The 26147-nt window shown below is 47.0% G+C and overlaps 1 protein-coding gene across 2 annotated transcripts in view; it reads left to right on the top strand.

Moving 5' to 3' along the window:
* The first annotated feature begins 1415 nt into the window (after positions 1-1415).
* SRGAP1 (SLIT-ROBO Rho GTPase activating protein 1) overlaps positions 1416-26147 on the top strand; it is a 333891-nt gene continuing 309159 nt past the window's right edge. The window contains exon 1 of one of the 2 annotated variants that reach the window (XM_038766001.1): positions 1416-1570. In XM_038766001.1, coding sequence (XP_038621929.1) covers positions 1504-1570 — 67 coding nt within the window. In that variant the 5' untranslated portion in view covers positions 1416-1503. The remainder of the gene's footprint in view (positions 1571-26147) is intronic. The other variant, XM_038766002.1, reaches the window with a different exon arrangement.

Raw genomic sequence — 26147 nt, forward strand, 5'->3', positions numbered from 1 at the left:
TGCGGTGGAGTCGGGATTCGAACCCACGACCTCTGACTCCAAAGCCCGGGCTCTTTCCACTGAGCCGCGCTGCTTCTCTGTAGGTAGCTTGGGGAAGCAGCGTGGCTAAGTGGAAAGAGCCCGGGCTTTGGAGACAGGGGTCATGCGTTCAAATTCCGACTCTGCCCCTTGTCAGCTCTGTGACTTTGGGCAAGTCACCTAACTTCTCTGTGCCTCAGTGACCTCAGTTTCAAAATGGGGATTAAAACTGGGAGCCCACCGTGGGACAACCTGATCACCTTGTGATCTCCCCAGCGCTTAGAACAGTGCTCTGCACATAGTAAGCGCTTAATAAATGCCATTATTATTATTATTATATCACAGTCACTGTCATTATCACAGTCAATAGACTGTGAGCCCGCTGTTGGGTAGGGACCGTCTCTACATGTTGCCAACTTGTACTTCCCAAGGGCTTAGTACAGTGCTCTGCACACAGTAAGCGCTCAATAAATACGATTGAATGAATGAATAAATGCAATTGAATGAATGAATTATTATTATTATTATTATTATTATTGTTATTCTTATTATGGGGGCGGCAGCGCCCCCTGGGGGCCGAGCAGACGGGGGTCGACAGCGCCCCCTGGGGGCCGCTCGGGAGGGGCCGAGCGGACGCGGGGCGACAGGGCCCCCGGGGGGCCGAGCGGACGGGGGACGGCAGCGCCCCCTGGGGGCAGAGCGGACGAGGGGCGGGAGCGCCCTCTGGGGGCCGAGCGGACGGGGGACGGCAGCGCCCCCTGGGGCCGAGCGGACGAGGGGCGGCAGCGCCCCCTGGGGGCCGAGCGGACGGGGGGCGGCAGCGCCCTCTGGGGGCCGTTCGGAGGGGCCGAGCGGACGAGGGTCGACAGAGCCCTCTGGGGGCCGTTCGGAGGGGCCGAGCGGACGAGGGTCGACAGCGCCCTCTGGGGGCCGTTCGAGGGGGCCGAGCGGAGGAGGGGCGACAGCGCCCCCTGCGGGCCGAGCGGACGGGGGACGGCAGCGCCCCCTGGGGGCCGAGCGGACGAGGGGCGACAGCGCCCCCTGGGGGGCCGAGCGGACAAGGGGCGACAGCGCCCCCTGGGGGGCCGAGCGGACGAGGGGCGACAGCGCCCCCTGGGGGTGGCGGGGACCTGAGTGCGCGCGTGCGCGCGGCCCGTCTGCTCTCCGCCTGCCCCGGGGGACGGGGACGGGGACGGGGACGGGGACACCCCCCCCCACCCCCCAGCCCCCCAGCCACGGGGGCCGGACCCCCGCCCCGCCCCGCCCCGCCCCGCTCCCCGCTCCTCCCGCCCCTCCCCACCGCCCGCAGCCTCAGTGTGCGGGAGATGGTGCCAACGCCCGGCTCCACCGAGCCCGACTCCGCCGCTCCTGCCTCCTGCTCCTCCTCCCCCCACCGTCCCTCTTACTGCTGCCGCCGCCTCCTCGTCCTCCTCCTCCTCCTTCGCCGGGGTCCCCCCGTTGCCCCCCGGGCCCGGCCCCAGAAGAATGTCCACCCCGACCCGCCTGAAAAAGGACAAAGAGATCATCGCCGAGTATGAGGGGCAAGTCAAAGGTCAGCCCGGGGAAGGGGGGCGACGGACCCCCCCCTTTTTTTCCCCCCCACCCCTCCCCCTCCTTTTGTGAGTGTGAATGTGAGTGTGTCAGCGTGTCCCGGGCCGGGGAAGCGCCTCCCCAACTTGCAAGGGGCGTCCTAAACAAAAGGGGGAGCCGCCCCCCCCCCCAGAAACGGGGGCGCGTTTCAGCCCCCCGAGCTCCGCCGGGGACTTTGGCCGCAGCCCCCGCCCTTCTCCCTCCCCGAAATCCCACCCCCCAACCCCCCAAGCCCCCCACGTCCCCAGCCCAGACAGCCGCCCTCCCCCCTAAACACATCCCCCCCAAACCCGGTTGGCCTCCTCCATCCTGACGGTTGCCCTTCAGAAGCAGGACCGGTTGGTTTTCTGATATTCGCCCCCCGTGCCAGTCCCTTTTGGGGTGCTGGTTTAGAAGGTGCCAGTCCCCCTTGGGGCGCCGGTTTAGAAGGTGCCAATCCCCTTTGGGGCGCTGGTTTAGAAGGTGCCAGTCCCTTTTGGGGTGCCGGTTTAGAAGGTGCCCATCCCCTTTGGGGTGCCGGTTTAGAAGGTGCCAAGCCCGTGTGGCAGGGCCTTTTGGGGTGCTGGTTTAGAAGGTGCCAATCCCTTTTGGGGGGGCCGGTTTAGAAGGTGCCAGTCCCGTGGCAGGGCTTTGTGGGGTGCTGGTTTAGAAGGTGCCAGTCCCTTTTGGGGTGCCGGTTTAGAAGGCGCCCATCCCCTTTGGGGTGCCGGTTTAGAAGGCGCCAGCCCCGTGGCAGGGCTTTGTGGGGTGCTGGTTTCGAAGGTGCCAGTCCCTTTTGGGGTGCCGGTTTAGAAGGTGCCCATCCCTTTTGGGGTGCTGGTTTAGAAGGCGCCAGTCCCGTGGCAGGGCTTTGTGGGGTGCTGGTTTAGAAGGTGCCAGTCCCTTTTGTGGTGCCGGTTTAGAAGGCGCCCATCCCCTTTGGGGTGCCGGTTTAGAAGGTGCCAACCCTGTGGCAGGGCATCTTGGGGTGCTGGTTTAGAAGGTGCAAATCCCTTTTGGGGTGCTGGTTTACAAGGCGCCAGTCCCGTGGCAGTGCTTTGTGGGGTGCTGGTTTCGAAGGTGCCAGTCCCTTTTGGGGTGCCGGTTTATAAGGTGCCAATCCCGTGGTAGGGCTTGTTGGGGTGCTGGCTTAGCAGGTGGCAGTCCCGGGTGCCCGACTCTTGGGCGGGGTCCAGCTCGAGTGGCATGGCTGTCGGCCGGGCGGGTGTAGACAACGCCACCGGCCCCAAGAGGGCTGGGCTGGGCTGGGCTGGGCCGGGCCGGAGGCGCCCGGGGAGGAATGGGGGGCCCTGGCCCCCGGCCAATTGTGCTCCTCGGGGTTTGCAGGGCAATGCTGCCCGCCGCCTGGCACAGGCCCGGCCGGCAAATGGGCTTGGTGGCCCAATGCGCCAACCCTCTTCCTAAGACAATGGGGAAGGATGGGGGCTTGGACCACCCGAGAGAAGACTGATGCCAAGTTCATGGAGAAGGCTGCACTGGGCGCCTGCGGAGTCCAGGAATCGTTCTTTTTCTTTTCTTTTTAATGGTATCTGTTAAGTCCTTACTATGTGCTAAGCGCTGTTCCGAGCGCTGGGGTAAATAATAATAATAATGATGATGGTATCTGTTAAGTGCTTACTATGTATCAAGCACTCTTGTAAGCACTGGGATAATAATAGTAATAATGATGGTGTTCGGTTAAGCACTTACTATGTGCCAGGCACCGTTCTAGGCACTGGGATAAGTAGTAATAATAATAATGATAGTATTTGTTAAGTGCTTACTATGTGCCACACACCCTTCTAAGCCCTGGGGTAAATAATAATAATAATGATGGTATCTGTTAAGTACTTACTATAATAATGACGGTATTTGTTAAGCATTTACTATGTGCGAAGCACAGTTCTAAGCACTGGGAGGGATACAAGGTGATCAGGTTGTCCTATGTGGGGCTCACACTCTTAATCCCTATTTTACTGATGAGGTAACTGAAGCCCAGAGAAGTTAAGTGGCTTGCCGAAGGTCACACAGCTGTCAGTGGCAGAGCCAGGATTCAAACCCATGACCTCTGACTCCCAAGCCCGGGCTCTTTCCACTGAGCCACGCTGCCTCTCTATGTGCCAAGCCCTCTTCTAAGCACTGGGGTAGTAATAATAATAATGATGGTATTTGTTGAGCACTTACTATGAGCCAAGCACTGTTCTAGGTACTCTGGTAAATAATAATAATAATAATGGTATCTGTTAAACACTTACCATGTGCCAGGCACTCTTCTAAGCACTGGGGTAATAATAGTAATAATAATGAAGATATTTTTTAAGCACTTACTATGTGCCAGGTACTCGTCTAAGTGCTGGGGTAATAATAATAATAATAATAATAATAATGGTATTTGTTAAGCACTTACTATGTGCCAGGCACTCTTCTAAGTGCTGGGATAATAATGATAATAATAATAATAATAATAATGATCATAATGGTATTTGCTAAGCACTTACTATGTGCCAGGCACTGTTCTAAGTGCTGTGGGAGATACAAGGTAATCAGGTTGTCCCACATGGGGCTCACAGTCTTCATCCCCATTTTACAGATGAGGGAACTGAGGCACAGAGAAGTGAAGTGACTTGCCCAAGGTCACACAGCAGACACGTGGTGGAGCCGGGATTAGAACCCACGTCCTCTGACGCCCAAGCCTGGGCTTTTGCCACTAAGCCACGCTGCTTCTTCGTCGAAGGAATGGAGGTTCTGGATTGTGCTTTGACTGACTCTCTGTTTACCCCATTTGCCTTCCGTATCGACTTTCTTCCATGGGAACAAGTTGCGAAAATAAGGCATCAGAAGGACCCAGTGAGCTCTACACTGTTGTGGGCGGGGAAAATGTCTTTATTGTGGTATCATATGCTCCCAAGCGCATAGTACAGTGCTTTGCTCGCAGTAAGCGCTCAGTAAATACCACCGACAACTGACTGGACAAACGACAGAAGTGTGAACTTGGAGTAGCATTGTATGGGCCACCTGAACGTCAGTCAATACATCGATTGTGTTTATTGAGCACTTATGACGTGCACAGCACTGTACCGATTGCTTGGGCAAGTACATCATAACAGAGTTGGTAGACACATTCTCTGCCCACAGCGCTCTTACAGTCTAGAGTGGGAGACGGGCATTAATAGAAATAAATGAATAAATGAGAAAGATCAGTCATGCCGTATTTTCCCTGCCTAACTTCATCCCCAGGGGTTTAGCATAATACTGTATTTTGAACCACGCATGTTGTCTGGAAAATACATTTTGATTCACATACAATTGTTACAATTACAGGATCTGAGAGGAGGTCTGTTTGGTCAAAGGACCGAATTCCTAAGAGTGAGAAATCCCAGCCAAATCAACTCACTTGTGGATGTAAATTATCTTGTAATTCGCCCCTTTAAGGGGCGAGAGTGATAGGTTATTTTCCACCTATTCTTTGCTGTGCCCCCAGGTGCCTGAGACTTGTTCTGTACTGATTATCAGTTGCCAGGAGGCAATTTGATGATACATTAATTAGTTTTAGTATTCATTAAGTACTTACTCTGGGCTGAGCACTGTGCTAATCACCTTGCCCCACCCAGGTGTCACTGTCCAAGAGGTGGGGAGAGCAAGTGTTTTACAGATGAGGAAACTGAGGTTCAGAGAAGTTGAGTGGTCCAGAGACACAGTGCGGGCTAGTTCTAGAGGCAGCATGGCTCAGTGGAAAGAGCCCGGGCTTGGGAGTCAGAGGTCATGGGTTCTAATCCAGGCTCCGCCACTTCTCAGCTGTGTGACTTTGGGCAAGTCACTTCACTTCTCTGGGCCTCAGTTCCCTCATCTGTAAAATGAGGATTAAGACTGTGAGCCCCATGTGGGACAACATTGATCACCTTGTATAATAATAATAATAATAATGACATTTATTAAGCGCTTACTATGTGCAAAACACTGTTCTAAGCACTGGGGAGGTTACAGGGTGATCAGGTTGTCCCACGGGGGGCTCACAGTCTTAATTCCCCTTTTGCTTCTGAGGGAGCTGAGGCACAAAAAAGTGAAGCAACTTGCCCAACAAGTATCTTTCTAGTTTGATAGCTGGTTGCAAAATACTCAGATTACTAGAAGCAGTGTAACGTTTTAAATATAGAGTTGACACCTTTATTCAGCATGTGGTTATCTTTTGCTGCTTAGCTTTTGGCCATTTTCCTTCTCAGTCGCACCGTATGTCCTCCAAAGAGTGGGCCAGAAAATGAAATAGAGTAATAATAATCTAGTGAGAGGTTTGAGGGTGTTAAGGGAGTAAGTTGACATTAAAATAAAATGTGAGGATAATCTCTGGATTTCAATTACCCATGCTTTCCCTGATCCCATTTCCAAGATAACTCAGAGTTGGCTGAATTTAACAGTTCTCTTGCTATGATTACAGCAAGCTCGCACAGCAACAAAGGATCTAGATGGATGCGGCTATTGGGCAATCGTATGATCTCATTAATAGGAGGTGGTGTTTGTTTTGAATGAGTAGGGTTAACTAGCTGACAACTGTTAGGAATTGATAGCTAGTGCAGTCTTCATCTATAGGCAGCGTGCACATTAATTGTCAAGGAAAGGGGTCGTCTTTGGGCCACCCTACTGACTGAAGAACAGTTACTGTATTTGTATATTGCTCTTTGGAAATGTCAGTTCAGTTTAATAGGGGGTCCCCCTCATGTCAAGCCAGTGGCTCCGGTTCAGTAATTAAAACTGGCTCAAGAACCTCGGCTCCCGTTAATGCTGTGGGTCTTAAGAGACTTCTCCCTCCTACTTAGATAGGGAGCCCCAGTGTCCCACCCAGTTCACTTGTACCTATCCCCGCGCTCAGAACAGGGTCTGATCCATAGTACGCGCTTAACAAATACTGTAAAAAATGGACCTCCTTAGCTCGTTGCGGACAGGGATTGTCACTCTTTATTACTGTATTGTACTTTCCAAGCTCTTAGTACAGTGCTCTGCACACAGTAGGCGCTTAATAAATACAATCGAATGAACATTAAGCACCTCAGTAATCGGGGTATCTGTCACTGCTGCATCGAACAGAAACTCCTTTCCATCGACTTTGAAGCGCTAAATCAGCTCTTCCCCTCCTACCTTACTCAACTGGCTGAACTCCTACTCCAACCCGGTGCACAAACTTCACTCCTCCAACACCAACCTACTCATCGTACCTGGAACTCATCTCTTACCATTAACTTCTTGCTCACATCTTCCCTGGCCTGGAACTCCCTCCCCTTTGAATAACACAGACCCCCACTCTCCGCCCCTTCAAAGCCTTATAAAAATCACATCTCCAAGAAGCCTTCCCTGACTAAGCCCTCATTTCCCTACACTGTCTCCCATCTGCGTCGCCTGCGCTCTTGCATCTGTCCCTTTTAAAGCACTTGATATTCACCTCACCCTCAGCCCCACAGACCTCAGGTACCTATTTCAATGTCTCCTCTAAACTGTAAACTCGTATGGGCAACCAATGTGGTTGACAGGAACGGTGTTGGGCCTAATTAATTTGTATCTACCCCAGCACTTAGAACAGTGTTTAACACATAGTAAGCACTTAATAATAGTAGTCATCATCATAATGGTATTTGTTAAGTGCTTAATATGTGCCAGGTGCAGTACTAAGCTCTGGGGTAGATTCGAGGTACTTGGGTTGGACACAGCCCCTGTCTCACATGGGGCTCACAGTCATAACCAGGTGAGGTAACTGAGGCCCAGAGAAGTGAAGTGACTCGCCCAAGGTCGCACAGCTGACAAGAGGTGGAGCTGGGATTAGAACCCAGATCCTTCTGACTCCCAGGCCGTGTTCTATCCATTAAGCCACACTGCTTCTCTCAAAAAAGGTGAGGGCAAACAAGTGAAATTTTTAAAATTCTAAGTGGGCCAAAAAGGCTTTTCATGGAATGCAGAAACAAAGATGGTAACCACAACTCTCCATCCGGCACAGTTTTCAAATGAATGGATGACCTGGAAGGACCAGGTGGGTCAGGGCTTCCTCCGCAGGAGCCAGCAGGGAAAATGGCCTTTGCCCCAAGGGTTTCTGAGACAAGAGAGCCTGGGAACCCTTTTCTTGGCCACCATCTCATCAGGAGGATGAAATCTGTGGCGATGGCAGCCATGGTACAGTGCCCAGTCCCCGTGGACAAATTCAAACCTTGTGACAGCCTTGGCAGAGACTCAGGGTCAGAGTGAGTAATGTTTGTGGTCCCGGAGCAGTTTAATTAAATTGATTATGTGGCTCGGGGTTTTTCCTTAAAGGCAACCTTTACATGAAACAATCCTGCTCAGATCTAGTTCCGTAGGTGGCCCGAAGGCCGGGCGTCAAATAGTAGGCAAAACAAAATAAGGGTTTGTTTGCTTGACAGACATTTTGGTGACACTGCTTGAATCTCTTAAAACATGTGTACCTATGTAGTCCATAATCATTGTCCCGTTTCCTAAATGCCCACATGCTTTGTTTCAAATTTTGTTTTGCTGTTGGTGTCCATTTGAAACATTTCAGTTTATATGCTCAGTCAATCAAAGGTATTTATTGTATGCTTACTGCGTGCAGAGCACTGTACTAAGCGCTTGGAAGAGTACAGTGCGACAGAGTTGGGAGGTGCATTCCCCTCCCACAGAGAGCTTGCAGTCTAGAGGAGACAGACATTAATATCAATAAATAATTCTTAAAATATAATTTAAAAACCTGTACCTAAGTGTTGTGGGCTTGAGGGTGGGGTGAATATTAGATGCCCAAAGGTCATCGCAGATCCATGTGTGTAGACCCAGAAAGGAGAGGGAGTCGGGGAAAAGAGGGCTTTGTCGGGGAAGGCTTCTTGGAGGAGATATGCTATTATGTTCTGTTTGTCACTCCCGGAATGAAATATCAACCACCGTGTTCCGAGGCTGATGGACCAGTTTGGATTACCCCTTTTCTTCTGTCTCCTCTCCATTTCCTTCTCACTGTGCATCTTCTCCTCTTCTCCCACACCCTTCTGTGTTACCCTTGTGCATGGATTATTCATCCCACCCTCAGCCCCAGAGTACTTACGGATGGATATATCTATAATTAATTTATAGTAATGTCTGTTTCCCCTTCTAGACTGTCAGCTCTGTTAGATTATACAGTCCCAAGTGCATATCTTCTAATGCTCTGCATACAGTGAGTGCTCAATAAATACAATGGGTTGATTGACTGATGGATTGATCCAGTGGCTATTTCATCCTTTATTGGACTCTATATTGTAATAATAATAATGATAACTATGGTACTTGTTAAGGGTTTACTGTGTGCCAAGCACTGTTCTTCCTAGTAATTTGTACCATGCTGTGCACACCTTCTCTTGACCCCACCTCCCCTTCTAGTTATCACCCTATCTCCCTCCTACCCTTCCTTTCCAAACTCCTAGAACGAGTCGTCTACACCCGCTGCCTCGAATTCCTGAACACCAACTCTCCTCTCGACCCCCTCCAATCTGGCTTCCATACTCCACCGAAACTGCCCTCTCAGAGGTCACCAATGACCTCCTCCTTGCCAAATCCAATGGCTCCTACTCTATCCTAATCCTCCTCAACCTCTCAGCTGCCTTCAACACTGTGGACCACCCCCTTCTCCCCAACACGTTATCCAACCTTGGCTTCACTGACTCTGTCCTCTCCTGGTTCTCCTCTTATTCATTCATTCATTCAATCATATTTATTGAGCTCTTACTGTGTGCAGAGCACTGTACTAAGCACTCATCTCTCCGGCCATTCATTCTCCGTCTCCTTTGTGGGCTCCTTCTCCCCCTCCCATCCCCTTACTTTAGGGGTTCCTCAAGGGTCAGTTCTTGGTCCCCTTCTATTCTCTATCTACACTCACTCCCTTGGTGAACTCATTCGCTCCTACGGCTTCAACTGTCATATCTACGCTGATGACACCCAAATCTACATCTCTGCCCCTGCTCTCTCTCCCTCACTTCAGGCTCGTGTCTCCTCCTGCCTTCAGGACATCTCCATCTGGATGTCTGCCTGCCATCTAAAACTCAATATGTCCAAGACTGAACTCCTTATCTTCTCTCCCAAACCCTGCCCTCTCCCTGAGTTTCCCATCACTGTAGATGGCACTACCATCCTTCCCGTCTCACAGACCCATAACCTTGGTGTCACCCTCGACTCCACTCTCTCGTTCATCCCACACGTCCAATCCGTCACCAAAACCTGCCGGTCTCACCTCCACAACGTCGCCAAGATGCCCTTTCCTCTCCATCCAAACTGCCACCTTGCCGGTTCAATCCTTCATCCTATCCCAACTGGATTACTGCATCAGCCTCCTCTCTGATCTCCCATCCTCCTGTCTCTCCCCACTTCAGTCTATACTTCAATCTGCTTCCCGGATCATCTTTGTGCAGAAACGCTCTGGGCATGTTACTCCCCTCCTCAGAACTCTCCAGTGGCTGCCTGTGAACCTACACATCAAGCAAAAACTCCTCACTGTCAGCTTCAAGGCTGTCCATCACCTCGCCCCCTACTAATGTCACCTCACTTCTCTCCTACTCCAGCCCAGCCCACACTCTCCGCTCCTCTGCTGCTGCTAACCTCCCCACAGTCCCTCATTCTCGCCTGTCCCGCCGTCGGCCCCCCGGCCCACGTCCTCCCCCTGGCCTGGAATGCCCTCCCTCCGCACATCCGCCAAGCTAGCTCTCTTCCTCCCTTCAAAGCCCTACTGAGAACTCACCTCCTCCAGGAGGTCTTCCCAAACTGAGCCCCCTTTTTCCTCTCCTCCTCCCCATCCCCCCACCCTACCTCCTTCCCCTCCCCACAGCACATGTATGTATATTTGTACAGATTTATTGCTCTATTTATTTTACTTGTACATATTTACTATTCTATTCATTTTAATTATGTGTATATAGCTTTAATTCCATTTGTTCTGACGACTTTGACACCTGTCTACATGTTTTGTTTTGTTGTCTGTCGCTCCCTTCTAGACTGTGAGCCTGTTGTTGGGTAGGAACCGTCTCTGTATGTTGCCGACTTGTACTTCCCAAGTGCTTAGTACAGTGCTCTGCACACAGTAAGTGCTCAATAAATACGATTGAATGAATGAATGAATGCACACAGTAAGTGCTCTATAAATACCCGTGATAGGCAGGAAAAGGCAAATGAACAGAATCTAGAATGATTCTTCTGTGTTAGGAAATCTGGAAAGAGTTTGAGATTACTGGATTGAACAATGTGGGATTAGGAGATTATCTGTCATCTATCCAGATATACATATCATATATAAAACATATATATCCAGATATAATCACGATATATACCCTGATTAGCCTGTATCTACCCCAGTGCTTAGAACAGAGAAGCAGTGTGAATTAGTGGAAAGAGCATAGGTTTGGGAGTCAGAGGATGTAAATTCTAATCCCGCCTCCGCCACTTGTCTGTTGTGTGACCTTGGGCCAGCCACTTAACTTCTCTGTGCCTCAGTTACCTCATCTGTAAAATGGGGATTAAGACTGTGAGCCCCACGTGGGATAACCTGATTACCTTGTATCTACTCCACTGCTGAGAACACTGCTTGACACATAGTAAGCACTTAACAAATACCATCTTTATCATTATTATTATAGTCCCAGCTCCTCCACGAGTCTGCTGTAAGACCTTGGGCAAATCACTTAACTTCTCTGGGCCTCAGTTACCTCATCTGTAAAATAAGGATTTAGAGTGTGAGCCCTTTGTGGGGCAGAGACTGTGTCCAAACCAATTTGCTTGTATCTACCCCAGTGCTTAGAACAGTGCCTGGCACATAGTAAGCGCTTAACAAAAACCATAATTATTAATATTGTGAGCACTTAACAAATACCATATACATGATCCCCATTCCCAGAAAAGTGGTTATATTATGGAATGTCATTAATGTCCTTGGCAATGTCTACTTTTCTGTAACTCAATCAATCAATCGCATTTATTGAGCACTTACTGTGTGCAGAGCACTGTACTAAGCACTTGGGAAGTAGAAGTTGGCAACATATAGAGACAGTCCCTACCCAACAGTGGGCTCACAGTCTAAAAGGGGGAAACAGAGAACAAAACCAAACATACTAACAAAATAAAATAAATAGAATAGATAGGTACAAGTAAAATAAATAGAGTAATAAATATGTACAAACATATATACCTATATACAGGTGCTGTGGGGAAGGGAAGGAGGTAAGATGGGGGATAGAGAGGGGGACAAGGGGGAGAGGAAGGAAAGGGCTCAGTCTGGGAAGGCCTCCTGGAGGAAGTGAGCTCTCAGTAGGGCCTTGAAGGGAGAAAGAGAGCTAGCTTGGCGGATGGGCAGAGGGAGGGCATTCCAGGCCCGGGAGGGGACCTGACCCCCTCCTCGACCCCCTCCAGTCTGGCTTCCGTCCCCTTCATTCCACGGAAACTGCCCTCTCAAAGGTCACCAATGACCTCCTGCTTGCCAAATCCAACGGCTCATACTCTGTCCTAATCCTCTCGACCTCTCAGCCGCCTTTGACACTGTGGACCACCCCCTTCTCCTCAACACGCTATCTGACCTTGGCTTCACAGACTCTGTCCTCTCCTGGTTCTCCTCTTATCTCTCCGGTCGTTCTTTCTCAGTCTCTTTTGCAGGCTCCTCCTCCCCCTCCCATCCTCTTACTGTGGGGGTTCCCCAAGGTTCAGTGCTTGGTCCCCTTCTGTTCTCAATCTACACACACTCCCTTGGTGACCTCATTCGCTCCCACGGCTTCAACTATCATCTCTATGCTGATGACACCCAGATCTACATCTCTGCCCCTGCTCTCTCCCCCTCTCTCCAGGCTCGCATCTCCTCCTGCCTTCAGGACATCTCCATCTGGATGTCTGCCCGCCACCTAAAGCTCAACATGTCGAAGACTGAGCTCCTTGTCTTCCCTCCCAAACCTTGTCCTCTCCCTGACTTTCCCATCTCTGTTGAAGGCACTACCATCCTTCCCGTCTCACAAGCCCGCAACCTTGGTGTCATCCTCGACTCCGCTCTCTCATTCACCCCTCACATCCAAGCCGTCACCAAAACCTGCCGGTCTCAGCTCCGCAACATTGCCAAGATCCGCCCTTTCCTCTCCATCCAAACTGCTACCCTGCTCATTCAAGCTCTCATCCTATCCCGTCTGGACTACTGCACCAGCCTTCTCTCTGATCTCCCATCCTCGTGTCTCTTTCCACTTCAATCCATACTTCATGCTGCTGCCTGGATTATCTTTGTCCAGAAACGCTCTGGGCATATTACTCCCCTCCTCAAAAATCTCCAGTGGCTACCAATCAATCTGCGCATCAGGCAGAAACTCCTCACCCTGGGCTTCAAGGCTCTCCATCCCCTCGCCCCCTCCTACCTCACCTCCCTTCTCTCCTTCTACAGCCCAGCCCGCACCCTCCGCTCCTCCGCCGCTAATCTCCTCACCGTACCTCATTCTCGCCTGTCCCGCCATCGACCCCCGGCCCACGTCATCCCCCGGGCCTGGAATGCCCTCCCTCTGCCCATCCACCAAGCTAGCTCTCTTCCTCCCTTTAAGGCCCTGCTGAGAGCTCACCTTCTCCAGGAGGCCTTCCCAGACTGAGTCCCTTCCTTCCTCTCCCCCTCGTCCCCCTCTCCATCCCCCCCATCTTACCTCCTTCCCTTCCCCACAGCACCTGTGTATATGTATATATGTTTGTACATATTTATTACTCTATTTATTTATTTATTTATTTATTTTACTTGTACATATCTATCCTATTTATTTTATTTTGTTAGTATGTTTGGTTTTGTTCTCTGTCTCCCCCTTTTAGACTGTGAGCCCACTGTTGGGTAGGGACTGTCTCTATATGTTGCCAATTTGTACTTCCCAAGCGCTTAGTACAGTGCTCTGCACATAGTAAGTGCTCAATAAATACGATTGATGATGATGATGATGATGATGATGAGGCATTCTAGGCCCGGGGGATAACTCAGTGTTAAGTGTGTTAGAATGGAATCTTCAATTTAGCACAACTGCCAGAATGAATGTGCATAGCTACCCTGAATAACTGTCCTTTTCCCATCACCAGTAGAATAAAGCTGAGTGTGAACTGGTTCTGCCTCATGCCACATAGTCTTGCTTATGGATGCACCAAGGAATCTGGACACAGGTGTGAGAACAGTGTAAGCTCTTTGAGGGCAGGGATCATGTCTACCAACTGTGTTGGACTCTCCTAAGCTCGTAATACTGTGTTCTGCATGGAGTAAGTGCTCGCTTAATACCATTGATGGATTGAGAAGCAGCATGGCCTAGTGGATAGAGCAGTGACCCAGGAGTCAGAAGGACCAGGCCTCTAATCCCAATTCTGCCACTTATCTGCTGTGTGACCTTGGGCAAGTCACTTCACTTCTCTGGACCTCAGTGACTTCATCTGTAAAATGGAGATTAAGACTGTGAGAGCGACCGTGTCTAACCTGAAACCTTGTATCCGACCAGTGCTTAGTACAGTGCTTATTAATAATAATTATTATGGTATTTGTTAAGCGCTTAACTATGTGCCAGGCACTGTTCTAAGAGCTGGGGTGGAAAAAAGCAGATCGGGTTGGACACAGTCCCTGTCATTCATTCATTCATTCAATTGTATTTATTGAGCACTTACTGTGTGCAGACCACTGTACTAAGCGCTTGGGAAGTACAAGTTGGCAACAGTAGCCCCAGTCCCACGTGGGGCTAACAGTCTCAATCCCCATTTTACAGATGAGGGAATTGAGGCCCAGAGAAGTGAAGTAACTTGCCCAAGGTCACACAGCAGACAAGTGGCAGAGTAGGGATTAGAATCCATGACTTTCTGACTCCCAGGCCTGTCCTCTATCCGCTGCGCCATGCTGCTTCTCATTATTACTTTTCATTATTATTACTACTGCTTATTACAGTGTGTGGCGCTTAGTACAGTGCCTGGTACATAGTAAGGGCTTAACAACTATCACAAAAAAGTTGAGATCATGATTATGATTCTCTGGGAAACTCTTCCAGATCATCAGGCTAAGGATGTCATTCATCCATCTAGACCGTAAGCTTGTTGTGGGCAAGGAACAGTTTGTCAGTACTGTTATACTGTAATCTCCCAAGCACTTAGTACAGTGGTCTGCACATAGTAAGTGCTCAGTAAATACCACTGATGGGTTGACTGATAGATGCTTCTACATGTGCGGTAGTGGCACACTTAAACCCGGTGATGTAGTTGATTTACAGATGGATTTTCTGAATCTGTGGGGCAAAGTGGACTGACACAGGAGACTGGAAGGAGACTGAGTTTTGCGCTATTTGCCCCGCGCGAACACTACACACAGCCAAGCTATCTACCCACAAGAGAGTTGATTGCTGTTCCTGAATTTTGCTATACTGGCAGCACTGGTCCATTAGTGACAGGATAAATGAGGAAGTAGGAAACCAAGTCAAGAAGGGTAGTAGGTCATTTGGGAGATAAACCCCAATATGATCAGGTTGAAGGTCCAAAGATAAATTTTAGGGTCCAACCCAACTGTCTGTAGTTGGATATAGCCCAGGAGGCCCATCTGACTTTGGCCATATTTAATAAACATTAGAACCCCAGGACCAGATCACAGTAATGAAGGACCCAGTGGTTCCCACAGCCTAGTAGCTTTGTCCAGAGATCTCTCCAGGTAGGGGCCAGTCAGGCACCAGTCTCTCTTGCCGCCGTTTGAGAAGCAGCAAGGCGTAATGGATAGAGCCCGGGCCTGGGAGACAGAAGGTCGTGGGCTCTAATCCCGGATCCGCCACTTGTCAGCTGTGTGACCTTGGGCAAGTCATTTCAGTTCTCCGTGCCTCAGTAACCTCATCTGTAAAATGGGGATTGAGACTGTGGGACAGGAACTGTCCAACCAGATTTGCTCGTATCCACCCCAGCGCTTAGTACAGTGCCTGGTGCATAGTAAGTGCTTAACAAGTATCATAATTATTATTACTACTCTGATTGTGAGTCCAGTGAGGGCCAGGGCCTGTATCTAATGATAATATAGGAAGTAGCATGGCTTAGTGGCAAGAGCACTGGCTTGGGAGTCAGAGGTCATGGGTTCGAATCCCAACTCCGCCACTTATCAGGTGTGTGACATTAGGCAAGTCACTTCCCTGGGCCTCAGTTACCTCATCTGTAAAATAGGATGAAGACTGTGAGCCCCATGTGGGACAATCTAATTACCTTGTATCTACCTCAGTGCTTAGAACAGTGCTTGGCACCTAGTAAGCGCTTAACAAATACCAACATTATTATAACCTCCCCAGCGCTTAGAACAGTGCTTTGCACATAGTAAGCACTTAATAAATGCCATCATTATTATTATTATTAATGGCATTTAAGCCCTTACTGTGTGCCACACACTGCGGTTGGGTCAAAATCATCAGGTTGGATATGGTCCCTATCCCTCAACAGGATCACAACCCCTTAGAGGAGGGAGAACAGGTACTGACTTGCCATGTTACAAATGAGGAAACTGAGGAAAAGAGATGTGACTTGCCGAAGCTTAGTAAGCACTTATGTGACAGAGCTGGGATTAGAACCCAGGCCCTTTAACTCTCAGGGATGGGCTCTTTTCTTTAGGCCACGGCATTTGTCTGAGTCTTACTGGTATGTTCTTTCTCAGGGTTTAGCACAGTGCTTTGCACAAAGTTTATACTATTATGTTATTATTATAAAGTAAGATCATAAGAGGTACTGTTACTATTATCAGTACTAGGTATTATCACTTCTAACAACTAGGAGACAACAGTAAAAGAGAAACCAACCTGGCAAACAATTAGAAATGGGGTGATTCTTAGAACAGACACTACAAGGGAATTCCAATTCAGGGAGAAGACAGGAAAATTCACTCATTCAACCATATTTATTGAGCATGTACTGTGCACAGAGCACTGTACTAAGTGCTTGGGAGAGAACAATACAGCAATAAGCAGACACCTTCCCTGCCCACGACAAGCTTGCAGCCTGAGTAAAATGTGCCAAGCATCAGTAGCAAATGCAACAGTATAGTAAGGAACGATGTTGCCAAGCATCAGTAGCAAATGCAACAGTATAGTAAGGAACGATGTTAACATGCAGGTTATGTCAAAAGGCTTGGCCAGTCACATATTGACCTGAGTTCTAATCCTGGATCCACCACTTGTGTGTGTGTGTATGGTGACCTTGAGCAAGTCATTTCACTTCTCTCGGCCTCAGTTACCTCGTCTTTAAAATGGGGATTACGATTGTGAGCCCCATGTGGGACAGGGACTGTGTCCAACCTGATTAGCTTGTGTCTACCCCGGCGCTTAGAACAGTGCTTGACACATAGTAAGAGCTTAACAAATACCATTATTATTATTATTGGATTAACCGGCCACCATCACTGACAGTAGTATCCTCTGTGAACATCAGAAGTCGTATGAGAGGAAATGGCAGGTGCAAGAGAGGGATTCCATTTTAGGTGGGTGACAAGAGGAGAATGTGGGTGGGTGATGAGAAGCAGCGTGGCTCAGTAGAAAGAGTACAGGCTTTGGAGTCAGAGGTCATGGGTTCAAACCCCGACTCTGCCACTTGTCAGCTGTGTGTCTTTAGGCAAGTCTCTTAACTTCTCTGGGCCTCAGTTACCTCATCTGGAAAATGGGGATTAAAACTGTGAACTCCCCATGGGACAACCTGATCACCTTATAACCTCACCAGCACTTAGAACAGTGCCTTGCACATAGTAAGTGCTTAATAAATGCCATTATTATTATTATTATTATTATCCTCTGTGAACATTGGAAGTCGTACGAGAGGAAATGACAGGTGCAAGAGAGGGATTCCATTTTAGGTGGGTGACAAGAGGAGAATGTTAGGGATGAGAGATGGTACATCTCTGAATACCAGGATGTATGTCAAAGAGGCGATTGTCATATGAATGAAGCGTGTTGCCATTGTTGGGGTCAGAATAATGAGCTAAATGGACCACTGGTTTGACCCAGTAATTGTCCTTTTCATCTTCTTTCATGGTTCTAAATAGAAAAGCAGTGTGACTTAGTGGATCCAGCACGAACCTGGGATTCAGAAGGACCTGGATTCTAATCCTGGCTCTGCCACTTGTCTGCTCAAAGCCCTACAAAGCCCTACTGAGAGCTCACCTCCTCCAGGAGGCCTTCCCAGACTGAGCCCCCTCCTTCCTCTCCCCCTCCTCCCTCTCCCCCTCCTCCCCATCCCCCCTGCCTTACCTCCTTCCCCTCCCCACAGCACCTGTATATATATATATATATATATATATATATATATATATATGTTTTTACATATTTATTACTCTATTTTACTTGTGCATATTTATTCTATTTATTTTATTTTGTTAATATGTTTTGTTTTGTTGTCTGTCTTCCCCTTCTAGACTGTGAGCCCGCTATTGGGTAGGGACCGTCTCTATATGTTGCCAACTTGTACTTCCCAAGCACTTAGTTCCCAAGCGCTCTGCACACAGTAAGTGCTCAATAAATACTATTGAATGAATGAATGAATGCTCTTTTGACCTAGGGCAAGTCATTTGACTTCTCTGGGCCCCAGTTACCTCATCTGTGAAAGGAGAGTGACTGTGAGCCACATGTGGGACATGGACCGTGTCCAACCTGATTAGCTTGTATCTGCCCGAGTGCTTAGAACAGTGCCTGGTGTATAGTAAGTGCTTAACAATATCATAAAAAGATAGCTCTTTAATCCATCTAACAACAAAGCTCTATCTTGATAGGATGAGATTAACTATGTGATCTCTTGTGAGACAGGGACTGTGTCCAACCTGATGACCTTGTATCTAACCCAGTGTTTGCAACAGTGCTTGGCACATAGTGGGTGCTTAACAAATACCACTATTATTATTAACTATGTCTGAATCTAGGAAGTAACCAGAATTGAACTTGGAGGTTTCTTCCATTCATCATACTTTGGGGAAAATTGTATTGTGTTATTCAGCTATGATTTTAAATCTTAGGGCTTGTGAGGCTCATCTGAAAACTTGTCTGAAGCTTGGAGAATGATTGGGGCTGATTATGGGGTTTTCAAATTAATGAGGTTGAGATGAACCAATAGATTAAGGACACTGTCTCATAGAATAATCTCAATTTACCAAATATTACTTGGGATATTTAGTTTTATCTATGGATCTGTTGTCTGTTAGAATCTTTTCATTATAATGTCCATCATTATTATTATTGCTGTATTTTTAAAGCATTTACAATGTGCTAAGCATTGAGGTAGATACAGTTTAATAAAGGTAGACATAACCCTGTCCCTACAATCGAAGAATTAGGGAAAGCAAATATCTTATCCTGTTTTACAGAAGAACCAAGACACAGAGGGGTCAAATGACTTGCTCAAGGACACATAGCAGGCTACACAACAATTATTTTTGTCTACCTTAAATCTTCAAAACGTTCATCAGAGGTTGAGCAGCTAAGAGTGAATGATAACTGGAGTTCCCATGGTACCAACCTTAAAGTACCATATATTCTAGATGCATCAATAACCTGAATGATAGAAGTTTCAGTTTGATTCCATCATAGAATATTTCAGCATGTCCCAGGAGAACTTGAGCCTATTGTTACAAATGGGGGAAAGAGGGTAAAGCAATCCTAAACAATGTAGGGTGTGGGTTATGTGAGTGTGTTGACCAGTTGTCAGGGTGGAAGGAACTGTCAAGCAGTGTGGCTTCATGGATAGAGCACAGGCCTGGGAGTCAGAAAGAGCTGGGTTCATTCATTCAAAGTATTTATTGAGCACTTACTGTGTGCAGAACACTGTACTAAGCGCTGGGGAAAGTAAAATGCAACAGTAAACAGACATGGTACCTGCCCGCAATGAGCTTACAGTCTAAAAAGGGGGAGACAGACATTAATATAAATAAATGACAGATGTGTACATAAGTGCTGTGGGACTGGAGGGGGGAAGAGCAAAGAGAACAAGTCAGGGCGACGCAGAAGGGAGTGGGAGAAGACGAAAGGGAATTTAGAGAAGACCTCTTGGACGAGATGTTCTAATCCCAGCTCCGCTGCATGTCTGCTGTGTGACCTTGGGTAAGTCACTTCACTTCCTTGGGCCTCAGTTACCTCCTCTGTAAAATGGAGACCAAGAGTGTGAGCCCCAGGTGGGAAGGAGCTGTGTCTGACCTGATTAACTTGCATCTATCCCAGTGCTTAGAACAGTGGTTGATATGTAAGCATTTAACAAGTACCATAGTCATTATTATTAAGCCTGCCTACATTCCCAAAAGACAGTTCAAGCCAACTTCCTCAGGATTTTTTGTCATCTGAGAAAGTTCAAGAGCCAGAGTGAATAGTAACTGTATTTACTCTTTCGGCCAAAATCCTGTGTGTTTTGCTGTTCTCTCTGTAGGCAGAATGGGAAGTTTGAAACTCAACTTTGGCTGTCATCGTTATGCTTTAAATAGGCAAAGTTACAACTCACGATACTGTTTGAGGGAAATGCAAGTTGTTTGACAACTTTACAACGTTCCTGGAAATTCTAAGAAAATAAAATATAGCCATCTCTTGACTAGCCACGCAAATCTATCATCAAAATGTTGTTAGGAAATTCCCGGATCCTATAATCCAGAAACCTAATTTTAACCAGTAATTTTGACTATTACAAGAACTGCTAAAAGGAAGTAAAATGGATTTTAATTTTATATCTTTGAATCCTCTGTTAGAAGGAGTCATTTAAGGAGAATGCAGGGTGACTCAGTGGAAAGAGCCCGGGCTTTGGAGTCAGAGGTCATGGGTTCAAATTCCGGCTCCGCCAATTGTCAGCTGTTTGACTTAGGGCAAGTCACTTCACTTCTCTGTGCTTCAGTTACCTCATCTGTAAAATGTGGATGAAGACTGTGAGCCCCCCGTGGGACAACCTGATCACCTTGTAACCTCCCCAGCGCTTAGAACAGTGCTTTGCACATAGTAAGCGCTTAATAAATGCCATCATCATTATTATTATTAAATGAATTTTTACTGGATGGTCAAGTTTTCACCTGGCCTGGCCCGCCTAAATCAACTAATTATGTGGTACTCTCCCAAGTGCTTAGTACAGTACTTGGCACACAGTAAGCACTCGATAAATACCATTAATTGATGGATTGGTACAGATTCAGCATTGGATGCCTTCACATTTGGCGTTTCTAGTCTCAGCCTCCCTCCATCTCAGCTCCTACCTCTGAGTTCCATGTCTGGGAAGAGGCACCCGTGTTCAGAAATACCTAGGCAGATGGTGAGCCCATCAGCTTTGGGCAGGTCAGGAGAGTCTGAGGTTCTCTCTGGAGAAACATCCTAGGAGCCAGAGGCCAGACTTTGGGACAAGGCCGCATATAATAATAATAATGATGGTATTTGTTAAGCGCTTACTATGTGCCAAGCACAGTTCTAAGCCCTGAGGAAGATACAAGGTAATCAGGTTGCCCCATGTGAGGCCCACAGTCTTCATCCTCATTTTACAAAAGAGGTAACTGAGGCATAGAGACGTAGTGAATTACCCAGAGCCACACAGCTGATAAGTGGTGGAGCCGGGATTAGAACCCACAACCACTGACTCCCAAGCCCAGGCTCTTTCCACTAAGCCAAGCTGCTTCTCTATGACATCCATATGTTCTGCCGTGCCACGTATACTGCGATGCCCAATATCTTCTAGGACTATCAATCATTCATTCAATTGTATTTATTGAACACTTACTGTGCATAGAGCACTGTACTGTGAGCTTGGGAGAGTACACTAGAACAATTAACAGACACATTCTCTGCCCACAACGAGCTTACAGTCTAGAGGAGGAGACAGACATTAAAATAAATAAATGAATGACTGATATGGACATAAGTGCTGTGGAGCTGGAAGACAGGAATGAATGAAAGGAGCAATTCAGGGTGACACAGAAGGGCATGGGAGAAGGGGAAAGGAGAGCTTAGTCAGGGAAGGCTTCTTGAGGTAGATGGGCCTTCAATAAGACTTTGAAGCAGAGGAGAGTCATCATCGAGGGAGTTCCAGGTGTCTGATCTCCCTGCTACTTAGACTTTGAGCCCCATATTAGACATGATGATCTTGTCTCTCCCCCAGTGCTAAGTACAGGGCTTGGCACATAGTAAGCGCTTAACAAATACCATCATTATTATTAATACCAGTAGACACCTTAGTTTGACTTGACCAAAGATGGGTATTGGAGAAGGAGGGGAAAGGGTAAACCCCCAAAATGAATAATCAGACCTGGAATGATCAAGATCATGAACTAAGCACATGGGAATTGAGCAGAGTTGGTAGACACATTTCCTGCCCACAGTGAGCATACAGTCTAGAGCGGGAGATCGACATTAATATAAATATTTTATGGATAGGAGTGTTAGTGCTATGGGGCAGAGGATGAGGTGAATATCAAATGCCTAAAGGGTGGTAGTAATAATATTATGTTGCCAACTTGTACTTCCCAAGCACTTAGTACAGTGCTCTGCACACAGCGCTCAATAAATATGAATGAATGAATAATAATAATTATGAAATTTGTTAAGCGCTTATTGTGTGCCAGGCATTGTACAGATCCACGGGCACAGATATTGCAGGAGGGAGAGAGAGTCCAGGAAAAGAGGGCTTAATCGGGAAGGCTTCTTGGAGGAGAGTTGCCTATATTTGTATTCCTGTAGTCTTCTTTGTATTAGTGGAGGACCAGTGACTTCTTGAATGGAAACAGACTTTTGGCATCATTTAGCCAAGATCTTAAATATCAAAAAGGAAGCCTGTTTGTTTACTTTTAGTCTTCCACTTCTCTGTGCCTCAGTTACCTGATCTGTAAAATGGGGATTAAGACTATGAGCCCCATATGGGACAGGGACTGTGTCCAATCTACTGAACTTGTATCTACCCCAGCGCTTAGTACAGTACCTGGAACATAGCATGTAAGAAATACCCTAAAAAGCATGTTTCTTTGTGATTGTGGCCTTTGGTTCATTGAGAGGCACACATCTCATTGACCAAAGTGTAGAATGCCTGGGAAGATAATAATAATAATGATGGTATTTGTTAAGCACTTACTATGTGCAAAGCACTGTTCGAAGTGCTGGGGAGGTTACAAGGTGATCAGGTTACCCCACGAGGGGCTCACAGTTTTAATCCTCATTTTACAGATGAGGTAACTGAGGTGCAGAGAAGTTAAGTGACTTCCCCAAAGGCACACAGCTGACAGTTGGTGGAGCTGGGATTTGAACCCATGACCTCTGACTCCAAAGCCCATGCTCTTTCCACTGAGCCACGCTGATTCTCATCATTTCAGCTGATTGCCCTACACCATTCCCAATGTTTCATGGGGCAGGTTTGAATTTTGTTGTTTCCGCTGTGACGTGACGATCATGTTCCTGAAAAACCTTGGATTCTACAGCAAAATTGCATTATAATGACCAGAGGTGCAATGGGAAATCACATTATAGTAACCAGTGGTGCAATAGAAATGCAAACGTTGGAGATCGATTGTCCGAAATTCAAAGATACAAATTTCCCCTGGGTTTTTTTTTGTTTGTTTGTTTTATGGTATGTGTTAAGCCCTTACTGTGCATCAGGCACTATACTAAGCGCTGGGGTCGATACAAGCTAAGATAATCAGGTTGGACACAGTCCCTGTCCCACATAGGGCTCACAGACTTAATCCCCATTTTGCAGATAAGTGAGGCCCAGAGAACTGAAGTGACTTGCCCAATATCCCACAGCAGACACTGGCAGAGCTGAGATGAGAACCTAGGTCCTTCTGACTCCCAGGCCCATGCTCTTTCTGCTAGGCCACACTGCTTCCCAATGAAATAAATCCTCTTATATGTGTAAGTATAGATGTTTATCCATATACAATTTGTGGGTACACCTGTCTGTACAGTGATCTGCTCAGCTGTGCTGATTTCAAGGGTTTATATATCTTCCTGCTCTGTTCTTGTTCTTCTTTCAGGTTTTATTCTCTATAAATCATTTTTATTTCTCTTGCATTCGAGTATAAGCTTTTAAGGGCAGGGAATAATAATAATAATGGCATTTATTAAGCACTTACTATGTGCAAAGCACTGTTCTAAGCACTGGAGAAGTTACAAGACAATCAGGTTGTCCCACAGGGGGCTCACCATCTTAATCCCTATTTTACAGATGAGGTAACTGAAGCATAGAGAAGTTACGTGACTTGCCCAAAGTCACACAGCTGACAATTGGCAGAGCCGGGACTTGAACTCATGACCTCTGACTCCAAAGCCAGTGCTCTTTCCACTGAGCCACGCTGCTTTGCTGCTGCTGCAAGGAATGTGTGCCTTGCTACTGTGGTATTCCCCTTTTAGACTGTGAGCCCACTGTTGGGTAGGGACTGTCTCTATGTGTTGCCAGTTTGTACTTCCCAAGCGCTTAGTACAGTGCTCTGCACATAGTAAGCGCTCAATAAATACGATTGATTGATTGATTGATTATTCCCCCAAGTGCTTAGTACAGTGCCTAGCACTCACTAAAGGACACCGATTGATTGAATGATCTGTGAAAATATGAGTGTCTATGCAGAAAGCACCCACTCAATAAAAAAAGAACATACTTTTTGCCAGTAGAGAAACAGCCACTGTGACTCTATCCCATCCTCTTGGGCCAAGAAAAGCATTTAGTCTTTTTTCCTGGTTAGTAGTTCAGCCAGTTTATTGGGTTACTGTATGCAGAACACTGTACTAAGCTCCTGGGAGACTGCAAAATAACAGATTGGAAGACATATTCCCTGCCCACAATAAGCACCGTCTGACTTGTCACCGTTTTCATCAACAGTGGCAAAAACAGGAAATAAGACTCCATCTTGGGAGCTGGTAGGATTAATAATGGTATGTTGGTATGGTCTCAAGGAATGTTCATTTTAAGAGTGGAGGCAGAAAAGACTAAAAAAAAACAAACTGCTAACAAAAGACAGCTAAATACAATAATAATAGGTGCCTAGCACTGTACTATGTGGTAGGGTATATGCAGTGTCCTCAGATGAGACCCAATCCTTATCCTACACAGGACTCCTGGATTAAACGAAGGGAGACAAGGTATTCAATCTCCATTTCATAGAGGAGGACACTCAGGCACAGAGAAGTTAAGTGACTTTCCCGAGGTCACACAGCAGGGAAGTGTCAGAACTGGGATTAGAACCCAGGTATCCAGACTCTGTCCTGTACTTTTTTTACTAGGCCATACTGCTTCTCGATTACAAATGATCTGCATTAATGGCATTTGTTAATCACTTATTATGTGCCTCGGATTGTACTTAGTGCTTAAGTGCTGGAGTGGATACAAGCAAATGGGGCTCACAGTCTTAATCTATTTTGATCTTAATCTTAAAATCTTACCTTAATCTACCTTGTATCTACCCCAGCGCTTAGAGCTGTGCTTGGCACATAGTAAGTGCTTAACAAATACCACAGTTATTATTATTATTATTAATCAATCAATCAATGGTATTTATCAATCAGTGGTGTTTATTTAGTGCTTACTGGGTGCAGACCACTGTATTAAGCCCTTGAGAGAGTACAATATGGTAGAGTTGGTAGATGTGATCCTTGCTTGCAAGAAGCTTACAGTCTAAACATAATAACTGTGGCATTGTTAAGCATTTACTACGTGCTAGGCACTGTGCCAATCAGATGAAACATAGTCCCTGACCCATATGGAGTTTGCAGTGGAGGGGAAGGGAGAACATTTTTGAGGTGCAGAAACAGAGATGGGGGAAGTCGTGTGACTTGCTCAAGGTTACACAGCAAGTGTATATATTGTACATATTTACTATTCTATTTATTTTGTTAATGATGTGCTTTTAGCTTTAATTCTGTTTGTTCTGATGACTTGACACCTGTCTGCATGTTTTGTTTTGTTGTCTGTCTCCCCCTTCTAGACTGTGAGCCTGTTGTTGGGTAGGGACCATCTCTATATGTTGCCAACTTGTACTTCCTCCCTTCAAGGCCCTACTGAGAGCTCACCTCCTCCAGGAGGCCTTCCCAGACTGAGCCCCCTCCTTCCTCTCCCCCTCCTCCCCCTCTCCATCCCCCCCGCCTTACATCCTTCCCTTCCCCACAGCACCTGTATATATGTATATATGTTTGTCCGTATTTATTACTCTATTTATTTATTTATTTTACTTGTACATATCTATTCTATTTATTTTATTTTGGTAATATGTTTTGTTTTGTTCTCTGTCTCCCCATTCTAGACTGTGAGCTCACTGTTGGGTAGGGACCGTCTCTATATGTTGCCAACTTGTACTTCCCAAGCACTTAGTACAGTGCTCTGCACACAGTAAGCGCTCAATAAATATGATTGATTGATTGATTCCGAAGCACTTAGTACAGTGCTCTGCATGCAGTAAGCGCTCAATAAATATGATTGATTGAATGAATGAATGAAGTGGTGGAGCCAGGATTAGAACCCAGATTTCTCGACTCCCAGCCTGCGCTCTTTCCATTAGATCACAAGGCTGCTGCTGATGCTGAACTACATTGTCAAAACTATATGATTTTTTAAAATCTAATGAGAAATAAATGAGTCCATCGGAGGTATTTATTGAATGC

This window comes from Tachyglossus aculeatus, chromosome 2, assembly GCF_015852505.1.
Source record: "Tachyglossus aculeatus isolate mTacAcu1 chromosome 2, mTacAcu1.pri, whole genome shotgun sequence".
Classification (NCBI taxonomy): Eukaryota; Metazoa; Chordata; class Mammalia; order Monotremata; family Tachyglossidae; genus Tachyglossus; species Tachyglossus aculeatus.